This window comes from Rana temporaria, chromosome 1, assembly GCF_905171775.1.
Source record: "Rana temporaria chromosome 1, aRanTem1.1, whole genome shotgun sequence".
Lineage (NCBI taxonomy): Eukaryota > Metazoa > Chordata > Amphibia > Anura > Ranidae > Rana > Rana temporaria.
Genome location: NC_053489.1, coordinates 254,164,573 through 254,179,800, shown reverse-complemented (window position 1 = coordinate 254,179,800; position 15,228 = coordinate 254,164,573). Strand labels below are relative to the sequence as shown.

General features: G+C 43.2%; 1 protein-coding gene across 1 annotated transcript; it reads left to right on the top strand.

Moving 5' to 3' along the window:
- The first annotated feature begins 12,761 nt into the window (after positions 1 to 12,761).
- LOC120924911 (proteasome subunit beta type-11-like) lies at positions 12,762 to 13,813 on the top strand. The gene has a single exon (XM_040335879.1). It carries the CDS (start codon positions 12,822 to 12,824, stop codon positions 13,656 to 13,658), a length of 837 nt encoding a protein of 278 aa, XP_040191813.1. The 5' UTR covers positions 12,762 to 12,821; the 3' UTR covers positions 13,659 to 13,813.
- Positions 13,814 to 15,228: the final 1,415 nt, after the last annotated feature.

The window sequence follows — 15,228 nt, the reverse complement described above, 5'->3', positions numbered from 1 at the left end:
GAAGTGCAGGAACTCCGTTCCCACGCGTTCCCGCAGGACTTGAGCCCTGGCTAATATGCAAGTTATTGTCCTAAAAAGTGTTTGGGGACCTGGGTCCTGTCCCAGGGGACATGTATCAAGGCAAAAAAAAAGTTTTAAAAACTGCAGTTTTTTTGGGACCAGTGATTTTAATAATGCTTAAAGTGAAACAATACAAGTTAAATATTCCTTTAAATTTCGTACCTAGGGGGCGTGTATAGTATGCCAGTGAAGTAGCACTTGTTTCCAATGCTTAAAACTGTCTGCACAAAATGTAATTTCTGAAGGAAAAAAAGTAATTTAAAACCACTCGCGGCTATAATAAATTGTCGGCTCCCGGCAATACAGAGAAAAGTCATTGATAAAAAATAAAAAAATGCGTGGGGGTCCCCCCAAATTCAATTACCAGGCCCTTCAGGTCTAGTATGGATATTAAGGGGAACCCCGGGTCAAATAAAAAAAATTAAGTGGGGTTCCCCCCAAATATCCATACCAGACCCTTCAGGTCTGGTATAAATTTTAAGGGGAACTCTACCCCAAATTTAAAAAAAAATATGGTGTGGAGTTCCCCCCAAAAATCCATACCAGACCCTTTATCCGAGCATGCAACCTGGCAGGCCGCAGGAAAAGAGGGGGGGGGCAAGAGAGCGCCCCTCCCTCCTGAACCGTACCAGGCCACACGCCCTCAACATGGGGAGGATGCTTTGGGGTTCTGTGACCCCTCAAAGCACCATGCCCCCATGTTGATGGGGACAAGGGCTTCAACCCTTGCCCGGTGGTTGTGGGGGTCTGCGGGTGGGGGGCTTATCGGAAACTGGAAGACCCCTTTAACAAAAGGGACCCCCAGATCCTGCCCCCCCTCTATGTGAATTGGTAATAGGGTACATTGTACCCCTACCATTTCACAAAGAAAGTGTCCTTAAAAATAAAAAAATTAAAATAAAATAAGATTCCAGCGGTGGTAATCCACTCTCGGTCTCCGCTCCAACGCTGTCGGTATCCTGCGATGGGTGATCTCCTCTCCGGGGTCCAGCGATGAGAAGATCTCCTCTTCATCCAGGTCCGGGATCCAACGATGAGATGTCTGCAGTGCAGCGCATCCTGTCTCCACCGGAGACACCCCGGAATGATGCGGCGGGAGCCAGTGACAGCTCTTATGTAGGTGTCGGGGCCACCCATCACGTGACCCCGTCCCCCTCTGACGCAAGGGAAAACCCAGGCTTTCCCAGTGACGTGCGGGTGACCCCACCCCCTCTGATGTAACGCAGGTTTGCCATTACATCAGAGGGGGGCGGGGTCACCCACGCAGACTTTACCAACAGTGTCTGTGTTTTTTTTTCTGGGGGTCCCCTTTGTTAAAGGGGTCTTTCAGATTCCGATAAGCCCCCCACCCACAGACCCCCACAACCACAAGGGTTGTGGGGATGAGGCCCTTGTCCCCATCAACATGGGGACATGGTGCTTTGAGGGGTCACAGACCCCCAAAGCATCCTCCCAATGTTGAGGGCATGTGGCCTGGTACGGTTCAGGAGGGGGGGCACTCTCTCGTCCCCCCTCTTTTCCTGTGGCCTGCCAGGTTGCATGGTCGGATAAAGGGTCTGGTATGGATTTCTGAGGGGAACTCCATGCCATTTTCTTTTACATTTGGGGTGGAGTTCCCCTTAATATCCATACCAGACCTGAATGGCCTGGTAATTGAATTTGGGGGGACCCCACGCATTTTTTTTCTCAATGACTTTCAAAGCCTTTTCTCTGTATTGCCAGGAGCCGACAATTCATTATAGCCGCGAGTGGTTTACATAGTTTACATAGTTAGTCAGGTTGAAAAAAGACACAAGTCCATCCAGTTCAACCACAAAAAATAAAAAAAACAAAATAAAAAACACAGTAAAATCCTATACACCCAACTCCATACCCACAGTTGATCCAGAGGAAGGCAAAAAACCCCAGCAGAGCATGATCCAATTTGCTACAGCAGGGGAAAAAATTCCTTCCTGATCCCCCGAGAGGCAAACGGATTTACCCTGGATCAACTTTACCTACAAATCTTAGTACTCAGTTATATTCTGTACATTTAGGAAAGAATCCAGGCCTTTCTTAAAGCAATCTACTGAGCTGGCCAGAACCACCTCTGGAGGGAGTCTGTTCCACATTTTCACAGCTCTTACTGTGAAAAAACCTTTCCGTATTTGGAGGTGAAATCTCTTTTCCTTTATGTTTCAATATTTTTATTAAAGTTTCATATAAGAAATACAACAAGAATATTTCATCTTTTTATCGTACAATATATAACCAACCAAATGCAGGGAATAGCATGGTGAATTATCAGTAAAGTTAGAGAGTCACTTCTGTATCGCTGATATCACCCGACAAGTCTCAGCCAACTGTATCTCGTGCTTCGTGTTCATGCTATTTTCCAGCCTTATCGGGTCCACTACTCGCTGGGAAAAGACGGCTCCCCAAACATCCAGAGGGGGAGCCCGACTCGCCCACTCAAGCGGGCATCGACCCCCTGCTTCCCTATTGCATATTAGTCTGCGATGAATAAACAATTCAGAAAACTCAAACATTAGATTCCATATCAATACCTCAAAGTATAGAGGCATTGGAAATGAGGGGTAGAGAAGAAAAGAGGAGAGGGATCAAAGAAGGAAAGGTGGGGAGGGTAGAAGCCACGGTCCCATGTCCAGGGAGCCCACTCCCGAGACGAGACCTAGAGAGCCAGAGTCCGGGGGTCATGTGTTAGATATCTAATCCACAGGTCCCACACTTTGTGGAATAACTTCATCTTGTCCTGCACCAATGCCGTCAATCTCTTATTTAGCATAAGCCACGATAATTTGCCCTTGAGCTGACCAAAGGGTAGGGCAGCGGATTTCCAATTCCTGGCTATAGTAATTTTTGCAGAGATAAATATGAAGGTCAAAAGCCTTTGTTGGAATTTGGAGGCCTCCACCACCCTATCCCCCAGAAGAGCATGCCTTGCTGATTTTGATAAATTGAGTCGGGTGAGGGAATATATGAAGGTATAGACCCTAATCCAAAACCTCCTGACCTTAGGGCATGACCACGAGATATGATATGTAGTTCCAGTTTGACCACAACCACGGAAGCATTTGAAGGAAGCTCCCGGTACAAAGGTGGCTATCCTGGGCGGTACCAAATACCATTTTAATAGAACCTTATAGTTTGCCTCTATGATCGATGTATTGATGAGTGAGCGAGAAGCATTATCTGAAATCTTGTGCCAGTCTCCCAAAGCTATAGATTCCTCCAGATCCTCCTCCCATTGAATCATGTAGGTCAATTTCGTCGACACACTCATCAATATCGAATATATGGCTGCTATGTGGCCTCTAATTTTATCAGAATTGCTACATAAATATTCCATGGGGGTCAATCTGTCTAAGTCGCCCTTATGGGCCAAAGTTTGCATATAATGGTGAATCTGGACATATCTATAGTATTCTGTAGGGGGAAGCTGATATTTATTAATCATGGACTGTTCGGATAGAATACCCCTACTGTCGTAAAGGTCTGCTATGCGCAGTAGTCCCTTATTAGTCCACCAAGCAAACGCAAGGGGGGCGAGGTCCTGGGTGAATGCTCTGTTGTTCAATAGTGGTGCCAATGGAGTATGGGGAGATTTAAAATGATGTGTTCTCGAGAGCTTATCCCATATCTCTAGCGAGAAGGATAGTGTGGGACAGAGTATTGTCGGTCTCTCTGTACTAGGGAGCCACCCGCGAGTGGTTTTAAATGATTTTTTTTCCTTCAGAAATGACACTTTGTGCAGGGACAGTTCTAAGCACGGGAAACAAACGCTGCTTTACAGGCATACTTTACACATCCCCTAGGTACGAAATTTAAAGGAATATTTCACTTTTGTTTCACTCTAAGCATTATTAAAATCACTGCTCCCGATAAAATTACAGTTTTTAAAACATTTTGTTTGCATTGATACATGTCGCCTGGGGCAGGACCCAGGTCTCCAAACACTTTTAAGGATAATAACTTGCATTTAAGCCTTTGAAATTAGCACTTTAGATTTCTCCAATAGACTTTTACAGGGTGTTCTGCGGCTTTTCGAATTTGCCGCGAGCACCCCAAATTGTTCGCTGTTCAGCGAACGGGTGAACAGGCAATGTTCGAGTCGAACTCGAAGCTCATCCCTAGATGCCATAATACAAACCATGTTTGGAAGTCAAATGGCACTGCACATCACCCCAAACTTCATATCATTGAAGAAAGGATAAAGGGACAAATGTACCAAGACATTCTTAATAAAAATCTGCTGCCATCTATGAGGATGATAAAAATGAAACGAGGGTGGACGTTTCAGCAAGACAACGATCCCAAACACAAAGCCAAGGAAACTCTTAATTGGTTTCAAAGAAAGAAAATAAAGCTGTCATCACCTGACTTGAATCCAATAGAAAATCTATCTATATCCGATCAGGACTTATGGGGCCCCTTACACAGCTTCAGGCATGGGCCCCCTGGAGAAGAAAACCGAGGGGGGGGGGGGTGCTGCCGCCTGGAATCGAGAAAGGGGGGGGACTGCCGCGAATTGAGAAGCGGGGGGGGGCCTTTACAAAAAAAAGGAGAAATAAAGAAAAATATATATAAAAAAAAGGGGGTAGCCGTCCGGGGCCCTGGGGACCTCTGGGCCCTTTAATAAAAAGAAAAAAATAAATAAAAAATATATATATTTTTTTTTTTAAAAAGGGCAACCCCTCTTTTTAAAAAAGGGCCCTCTGGGACCTTTAATAAAATATATATATAAATGTAGGTATATATATAAAAATAAATTACAAAAAAAAGGGGTTGCCATCTGGTACCTCTGGGCCCTTTAATAAAAAAAATTAAAAAAAATATATGAAAAATAAATAAACATTTATATAAAAAAAAGGGGGGGGTTTGCCATCCAGGGTCCTGGGGACCTCTGAGTACTTTAATTAAAAAAAATAAATATATATAAACAAAAAATAAAAAATAAACAAACATTTATAAAAAAAAAAAAAAAAAAAAATGGGGGTTGCCATCCGGGGGCCCTGGGGACCTCTGGGCCCTTTAATTATATATATATATATATATATATATAAAAATAAAAGGAATAAAAAAATATATAAAAAAATTATATTTGTTTTTATAAAAAAAGGGGGGTTGTCATCCGGGCCCTGGGGATGTCCGGGCCCCTGGGGACCTCCGGACTCCTAAAAAAATTTGGCCCTTTAATAAAAAATAAAATAAAAATATATTAAAAAAAATATATTTTTTTTATAAAAAATAAATAAAAAAAAGGGGGGTTGCCGTCCGGGGCCATGGGGGCCACCGGACCTCTAAAAAAAAAAAAAATAGATTGGCCCTTTGATAAAAATAAAATAAAAATATATTGAAAAAAATTAAAAAATAAATTATAAAAAAAGGGGGGGTTACCATCTGGGGCCCAGGGGGGCTCCGGGCCCCTGGGGACCTCCGGACCCCTAAAAAAAAGGGGGTTGCCATCCGGGCCCCTGGGGACCTCCGGGCCCCTTACAGGTGTACTGCCTGTACCCCCCTGATGGCGGCCCTGTATCCGATATTTTATATCTATATATACAGATGCGTTGGCCCACCCATTGCAGCTATAACAGCTTCAACTCTTCTGAAAAGGCTGTCCACAAGGATTAGGAGTGTCTATGTGAATTTTGGACCAGTCTTCCAGAAGCGCATTTGTGAGGTCAGGCACTGATGTTGGACGAGAAGGCCTGGCTTGCAGTCTCTGTTCTAATTCATCACAAAAGTGTTCTATCAGGTTGGGGTCAGGACTATGTGCAGGCCAGTCAAGTTCCTCCACCCCAAACTCACTCGTCCATGTCTTTATGGACCTTGCTTTGTACACTGGTGCGCAGTCATGTTGGAACAGGAAGGGGCCATCCTTAAACTGTTCCCACAAAGTTGGGAGCATGAAATTTACCAAAATGTCTTGGTATGCTGACGCCTTATAAGTTCCCTTCATTTGAACTAAGGGGCCAAGCCCAACACCTGAAAAACAACCCCACACCATACTCCCCCTTCACCAAATGATTTGGACCAGTGCACAAAGCAAGGTCCATGAAGACATAGATGAGTGAGTTTGAGGTGGAGGAACTTGACTGGCCTGCACAGAGTCCTGACCTCAACCCACAAAATGAACACATTTTGGAGAGTAAACGCCTCAAGGTATTTTTTAAGCGGCATGGTAAGTCTTTTGAGGACTTAATTTTCCATCAAAAGTTTTTGGAAAACTTAGAAAGAAAATGAAAATTCATTTATTACACAAAGTTATCAATTTAATAATGTATATTTCACACACATATTTAGAAGTACAATTAAAAACGCATTTTGCTACACTTCCCAAGTATGGCAATATCACACGTGCAAGACTTTTTTGCTATTTGGACTGTTTATGTACTGGACACTGTATTTTGAGTATCACATACTGGAAACAACTAATTGTATCTAAACCAATGTACTGTAATGGTCGCCTCTATACGAGTGGTCAGAGAATACAGATTAGTGTAGCATCACCTATAGCAGTCCCAATTCCCATAAGCCAAGCATGCCTAGCCTACTGGTATGTGGCTGCCCTCCATGAATGCCATGTTTACTGGCCAGGAAGTACATGATAACAGTACCTCAGATATAATCCTATACTTTTGTATTACTGACCGCATCACAAAACCACCCCTATTACCCCAACTAAACCTCGTACAACCCAAGAACTGACCCGGCAGACATTATACACGATCACCGCCACAGCAGTACAATAGTGACACGTCACTTGTTCTGATGACAATATGTAAAAAAAAAAATTTTTATGACACTGTACTGCTGTGGGAGGGAGGAGTTTTTTCCCCACTGCAATTGCTTACATAGTATCATGCTTGTAACTGTGAGCAGCTTGCAATGCCTCATGGGGCTTGGAGTTCCACAACAGCTGGAGGGCCACAGGTTGGGCACCCTAAGTAACCAGTTTCTAATACTGTTTGGCTGCATTCATGCCTTTGCTTTGTAAAGCTTAGTAAAGTGGTTGCTGTGATTGGTTACAGCGACCACATGGTACAAAGCCAATTTCATTATCTCCCTGATTGTACCCTGATCTGCTGTGTCTGATAACAGATCGCACCCCTGTGTGCCCCTGATAGCACACATGAGCAGCTAGAGTATGTATGAGTATGTCCTCCTGGATCAGTGCTTGTCCCGCTCAGCTGTTTATATATACAGTATATAGTGGAAGGGGCTAAAGCAGAACAAAAGCAACATACCTTAGTTATATTTTTAAAATAGCGCAGTTCAATCTTTTCATAACAGTTTGAAATGTGGGTTGTCACATTGCCTTGCACAGAGAATTCTTGACACTTATGCCGCGTGCACACGATCATTTTTCAGTATGAAAAAAACTTCATTTTTAAAAAACGTCATTTAAAATGATCGTGTGTGGGCTGCACATCATTTTTCAGGTTCTGAAAAACGACAACATTTTTTTTTCTAACATGCTCCATTTTTTAACGTCGTTTTAAACAATGTCGTTTTCCGGGTTGTAAAAAATGATCGTGTATGGGCTAAAACAACGTAAAAAACCTGCGCATGCTCAGAAGCAAGTTATGAGATGGGAGCGCTCGTTCTGGTAAAACTACCGTTCATACTGGAGTAAGCACATTCATCACGTGGTAGGAGACAAAAAAGCGCGAATCGTCTTTTACTAACACGGAATCAGCTAAAGCAGCCCAAAGGTGAATGGAACTTCCCCTTTAAAGTGCCGTCGTACGTGTTGTACGTCACAGCGCTTTGCTAGATCATTTTTTAAAAACGATGGTGTGTAGGCAACATCGTTTTAATGATGAAGTTGGAAAAACTTCGTTTTTTAGACATGCTGAAAAACTACGTTTTCTTTCATGCTGAAAAATGATCGTGTGTACGCGGCATTATACTTACTTTTGTTCCAATGGTCTTCTCCACATGCAAGGAAATACAGTCATCCTGACACAATGGCAGTACATTCCGCAGAGGATTGTGAATAGGCATGAAGCACCCTCCTTAGATAAGAATGCTAGGTAAATTTAGTGTGGCTTGCTCTGTAGCCAGAGGAGCTGGGATCTGCTGTTTTGGTCTGTCTGTCTCCACAGTCTGGGCATTTGATTGATTCCCCCTGAGCCTGTTGAGAAATTTCCACTCAGGGCAGGGAAATTGAAATACTCAGGATGGGCTCTTACCTTGCCCCAGCCAATCCCTGGGAAGGCATGCCCAGATTGTTGGTGGGAGGCCGGTAAATATCTGGGAGCCCAAATAGTGTTCTTTCCCTGAAGGAAGGTGGACCGTGTTCTTCAGGGGGCTGCTAAGCTCTGAAGCCCTCCTGACTGGCTGCTGGACTACTCAGCACATGGCCTTGCTTCTACTGGTATTTGTGACTAGATCCCAAGTTTTTGAGCTGCAGTTTATATATGGCCCCAGCTGTGGAAGTTAAAAACTGCTCCAGTGTGCCTAGCAGTGGCGGCCGCTCCATTAGGGGAACAGGGTGCATGGACTTTAATGTTTTTTTTTTTTAAGCACATGATTAGAGCCTGAGCCTATAATTGCCTTCAAAAAAGGGTGGGCTGGGGGCGCAGAGCACTGCGCCCTGAGCCCACCCAGTTGTGTGACAGAAGCAAATTAATATTCGCTATTGTCTTCCTGCTTCTCCTCCCGGCCAATCAGGAAGCTGGTCTTAAGACCCGATTGGCCGAAAGGAGAAGCGATCGTATTGGCCGGGAGCTGGGGTGGAGGATGTATGGGGAAATCCGGGAGATAGCTGTCCTCATTGTAGGGGTTGGTTTGTTTGTTTTGCTTCTCTTTAGTCTGGATTCTCCATGTTGAACCTATTTTGAAATTTGGGTCTGGGAGCCCCCGATCTACGTGTACATGTATGTCTGTGCTTCTCTTTCCAGCGACCACTGCCATCTCTCCGAAGTGTGAGGGAAAAGGATCGGGGATCTGGGAGAGGGATCGCCTGCAGATCGGATCTGGAGAGGCAAGACCAGCACAAGTGTTAGATGGAAAGCAGCTGTATTATCCCCCAAGTGCACAGAGAAGATGCCCTTGTGCACCCTGAGCCAGGTAAGGCTGGGGGAAGGGGGGCACAGAAAATGCACCATCAAGTCATGGCTTGTTTTCATTCCTCTGCTGCCTACACCGACCATCCTGGTTTGTTTGCCCCCCTGGCTGGAGCACCAGCCACCATTAAAAAAATGTACCTGTCCCGACATTCATACAAATTCAACTTAAAGCGGGGGTTCACCCTAAAAAAAAAAAAAATTCTAGCATGCCATCCAGCATACTAGCACGAGCTACAGTATGCCTTTATTTATTTTTTTGGCGCCGTACTCACAGTTTAATCGCGTAGTGAAGTTTCAGACTCCCCGCGGGGAATAGGCGTTCCTATGCAGAGGGAACGTGATTGACGGCCGGCTATGGCGCGTCACGCTTCCCGAAAATAGCCGGAGTAGGACTCGGCGCCTGCGCACAGACATCGGAGCTGACTGCACAGGCGCCGTGAAGAGCAAAGTCCTATTTCGGCAAAGGAACGCCCATTCCCCGCGGGGAATCTGAAACTTCACTATGCGATTAAACTGTGAGTACAGCGCCAAAAAATAAAATAAAGGCATACTGTAGCTCGCGCTAGTATGCTGAATGGCATGCTAGAAACTTGTTTTTTAGGGTGAACCACCGCTTTAACCACTTGCTGACCGGGCCATAGTGATCACCTGTTCCACATCCATGCCACATCAGTGCTCATCATTGCCACATCAATGATCATCCATGTCACATCCAAGCTACATCAGTGCTCATCTGTGCCACATCCATGCCACATCAGTGCTCATTCATGCCACATCAGTGATCATCTGTCCCATATCCATGCCACATCAGTGTTCAGCTCATCCATGCCACATCAGTGCTCATTTGTTCCACATCCATGCCACATCAGTGCTCATCCATGCCACAACCATGCCACATCAATGCTCATCCATGACACATCAGCGCTCATCCGTGTTACATGAATGAATGAATGAATGAAATGAATGAATGAAAAACTTATAAAGCGCGGCGCATGCGAACTGAATCGCTTCTGGGCGCTAGAATGAATGAATGAAAAACTTATAAAACTTACATCAGAGCTCATTCATGCCACATCAATGCCACATCAGTGCTCATCCATGCCACATCCATGCCACATCAGTGCTCATCCATGCCACATTAGCACTCATCCGTGCCTTATCAGAACTCATCCTTGCCACATCCCTGCCACATCAGTGCTCATCTGTGCCACACCCATGCCACATCAGTACTCATCCATGCCACATCCTTGCCACATCAGTGCTCATCCATGCCACATCAGTTCTCATCCATGCCACATCAGTGCCTCACAAAAGTGTTATAGGTAGTCAAATTAGATGTGTAATTTATGCTGCTAGAATACCTGATGGTGCTCCTTGAATGTTGAGCCTATGTTTGTGGCCAGGCTGTGTAAAAGTCTTACACATCGCCATACTCGGGAGAAGTTGCAGAATGCGTTCTGAGGTGTAGTTGCAAGGATGTATATGCCATGTGAGAGAAAAAAACTGTTAAGGTGACAATTTTGTGAAAAAAAATACGTAATTTTTCAAAGAATTGTGGGAAAAAGTACAACTTCAAAAAACTCACCATGCCTCTTACTAGATACTTTGGAATGTCTACTTTCCAAAAAAAGGGGTAATTTGGAAGGTATTTGTACTTTCCTGGCTTGTTAGTGTCTCAAGAAATTAGATAGGCCTTCAGTACATCAGGTGTGATCAATTTTCAATGATTGGCACCATAGATTGTAGACTCTATAACTTTCACAAAGACCAAATAATAAACACTGATTTGGGTTATTTTTTACCAAAGATATGTAGCAGTATACATTTTGGCCAAAATTTATGAAGAAAAACTGACCATTGGGTCTTCTGGACCTGGCGCGCCACAGATCGTGGTGAAGGGTCAATGACAGCGGCCCTTTACCACGTGATTGCTCTGTCGGATTCAGTTCCTCCCCTTTCCTTGCATCGATCGGTACAATGTGTGAGGAGAGGAGGGAGCAGGTGCAGAAGCGCTTGTGGGCTGGATCTGAAGTGCTCACATCGCTGATCTGTGCCCATCCATGGCTCATCCATCCACATCCATGGCTCATCCATCCTCGTTCTGGCTCATTCATCCCCATCCATGACTCATTCATGCTCATCCATGGCTCATCCATCCCCATCCATGACTCATTCATGCTCATCCATGGCTCATCCATCCCCATCAATGGCTCATTCATGCTCATCCATGGCTCATTTATGCTCATCCATCCCCATCCCTGGCTCATTCATGCCTCATCCATGGCTCATTCATGCTCATCCATAACTCATTCATGCGCATCCATCCCCATTCATGGCTCATCCATGGTTCATTTATGCTCATCCATCCCCATCTATGGCTAAGTGGTTAAGAAACAAACCTACATACCCAATCTTGTTTGTAACTCTGGGGCTGCCTGTATCTAGTATATGCTCCCATCCAGACAAAGTCTTTTGCAAGTAAAGTCTTGCATATTTCAGCAGGACAATGGTAAACCTCATACAGCACTTGTGAAAAAAGCATGGCTTTGTAGTAGAAGAGTCCAGGTACTTACCTGGCCCACCTGCAATCCAGACCTTTTACCAATTGGAAATATTTGGTGCATCTTGTAACAAGGAAGACCCAAGGACTGCTGAGCAGTTAGAATCCTACATCAGACAAGAACGGGACAACATTCCTCTCCCAAAACCCCAGCAACTGGTCTCCTCAGTTCCCAAACATTTACAGTGTTGTTAAAAGAAGAAGGGATGCTACAACGTGATAAACATGACCCCGTCCCAACATTTTGGAGATGTAATGCTGCCATCAAGTACCTTAATTTCTTCTTAACATTGTATATTTTCTCGGTTTAAACATTTATTATGTTTTCTATTTTATACTGTGAATAAAATATGGGCTTGTGAGATTTGCAACTTTGCTTTCTGTTTTTAATGTAAATCTTACACATCGTCCTAACTTTTTTGGAATTAGGGTTATATTTTCTGCATTGGTATGTGCACTGGAAAAAAAAATAGAAACAAAGTTCTTTTAGCTTTGTATTTGCACAAATGAGCTAAGAAATGCTTCCACATTTCAGCCTTTTGGGAACATCTGCAGACTGCAATAATCAGAATTTAAATAATGTTAGGTCTGTTTAAAATATTAACTCACTGTACAAAAAAAATTATAGTGGCTAAGGGCAGCAACAATTTCATATACTGAATGCAAAAGAGGTACTGTAAAGAAAGAATACAAAACAACTTTTATTTTAAAATGAATTTATGATTACTTAATGGAACCAGTTAGCTCTGCATAAATAGTATATATACACAATATATGCAGAACTGTGGATTGTGTATTTTATGGAGTATAATTTTTTTTTTAAAGCATCATGATGCTGCTTCTCATTTATCATTTTCCGTTCAAATTCTTGGTTCAACGCCTTATCTCCAGGTATCTTATGTCAAGAAGATGTCTAAAATGTATTGAACTGCTTCAGATAAAGCTTCCCCTTGTGTGTTTAAACAGCCCATCATACATGAAACGTTATACTGTTTTGTACTGTTTACATTCACACCAGTTTTTATAAGTATGGATGACGCCATCCTGAGATTCTTCTGCATGGACCATTTGAGCGAAGGGAGAAAGGCATTTGAATAATCACTGCCGTTAGGGATTTGTTACAGAAAATGGCTTTGCAGAATGTCTGTGGCTGGGATATAGATTCTTCAGTTCAGCCAACAAGAAATAGCCTCCATCCCTTTCCAAATATGATTGTATCACATGCTCCTTGTGTACTTCAGAGAGCTCATGACTTTTCTTCTTCTCACCATCGCAGCGCTGGCCCCCCACCACCGGAACATGGCACTACCACCCTTGCCTTTCTGTATGCAGATGGTGTTGCTGTTGCAACTGACTCACGTTCCTCTGCTGGAAAGCTTGTCTCCAGCCCCGACTCCCGCAAAGCATTTCTTATCCACAGTCATTTGCTGGCCACCACTTCAGGCAGTGCTGCTGATTGCCAGTTTTTTGGACGAGTTTTGGCCAGGGAGTGCAGACTGTACCAGGTGCGGAATGGGTACATGCCAAGCGTCCGAGGAGCAGCTCGAATGTTGAGCGTCCTGATGATGCCTTTTCGGGGAACAAAAGTTTGTGCTGCCGTAACTTTATGTGGCTGGGATAGAGATGGCCCTTGCATCTGTTACGTATATAATGATGGAACTCGCATCTGCTCAGATATCCTTTCGGTTGGATCAGGCTCTCCATTTGCCTACAGCATTATTGATGATGGTTACAAACCTGGAATGAAGGAAGAAGAAGCCCGCCAGCTTGCTAGAAGAGCAGTGTGCCATGCAGGCCGAAGAGATGCCTATTCTGGCGGATTAGTGGATGTGTACTGGGTGAGAGAGGGAGGCTGTGAAATGGATCCTAGGGAAGACTTATCACAACTTTATGAGTGTATAGTAGAAGAAAAAGTGCTGACAAACAAACTTCAGAAGCTGCCAGCTCCCGAACAATCCCTATAAGTCATTTTTGTGACACTATAGTTGCTTATTACAACCATATCATATTAAATATTGTGATATATCCAATCACCAATGTTTTTCTAGTATTTAGCTTTTAATTGAATGTGATTTTAAAGCAGTATTAAACCCAAAACAAAAAATATACTATATTGCAACTTACCAATTCTTCATTTGTTAGCTGTAAGAGTTTTTTTTTTTTTTTAACCGTTTTTTCTTTTTTTTCACCTGGTGATCTGGTTAGTAAGTTTATTATTTTTTTACATTTCTTTTAAAAGACCAAGCTATTCAAAAGTTAGTTGGATGGTTGAGACAAACCATTTACCACTGACAGGGTTTATTCATTTATGTAAAACCTTTATCCTAAAAAAAAACTGCTAATAAAGTATTAGCTGGAGTAGTGTATCTAAATTTGCTAGTACATCTAAGATTACCCTTTAGCCCTGGTTCACACTGGGCTACGGGAGTGAAGCCGTGCGAGTTCAGCTGAACTCGCACAATTTCACTCCCGCCGGCAGTCCCGATTTTGGCCGCGATTTAAGAGACATCTGTGCAGGTTTCTGCACAGATGTCTATGTAAAGCGCGGCCCGAAATCGCAAAAAGTAGTACAGGAACTACTTTTTGAAATCGGTGCAGCGCCGCAGATGTTGCGTCGCACCGATTAGGACAGTGTCATTGCCGACAATTGGCGGCAAATGCAGCCGATTTGAGATGCGATTTCACATGTGAAATCGCATCTCAAATCGAAGGAAATCGTACCCAGTGTGAACCTGGGCTTAATCAGAATGACAAGGTGCGGAGGTAAAAAATAGAATTCACTCTGAATTAATGAGCTTTCCAGGAAGTAATGTAATGTACACAGTTAGAGGGAAATATTAAGGATGGTATAATAAGACATTGTAAGATTGCAATGAATTGTAATGTAAATTCTATGAAAAATAAAGAATTTATAAAAAAAAAGAATGACGATGCTGCTGTCCAAATGTGTCTCTGTTGCTTCTCATTCCTGAGTGGAGACACCTGAAGGGTGCTACTGGCTGGATCCCCAGGGCAAAGTAAAGGGAAAAAAATTAATGCATCCAGCACATTTAAGTATCTGTAAGTTGCAATATATTAAAGTTTTGTTTTTTGGGTTTATTACCACTTTACATAACATAAAAGCTCTCACATTGGTATCTTTACTTTACTAGTATGAACATACTTATGTAAGTTATCTCTTTATCCTGCTGTACCAAATTAAAAATAGGCTGCAGTGTTGGTCAACATCTCTGCAGACCGCGTTCTTGACTACGACTCCCAATGGAAAGATGCCGCTGTTTACAGTTTATGCCAGCAGTATATACACAGATGTACGGTGTATTCCCTGAAGCAATGTATTCTTTGCTAATACAATTTTTTACAGGCAGCCTGGTGAATAAACATTATATTAAATATTTATACTTTAAATTCTCACAATTTAACAGTGCACAGTAGTTCTCCTATAAGGGTACATTAAGACCCTGGCATACTGGTGCAATGCGTTAATGCACGTACATTAATGCATGTTTTTTTTTTTCATGCATTAACATGCAT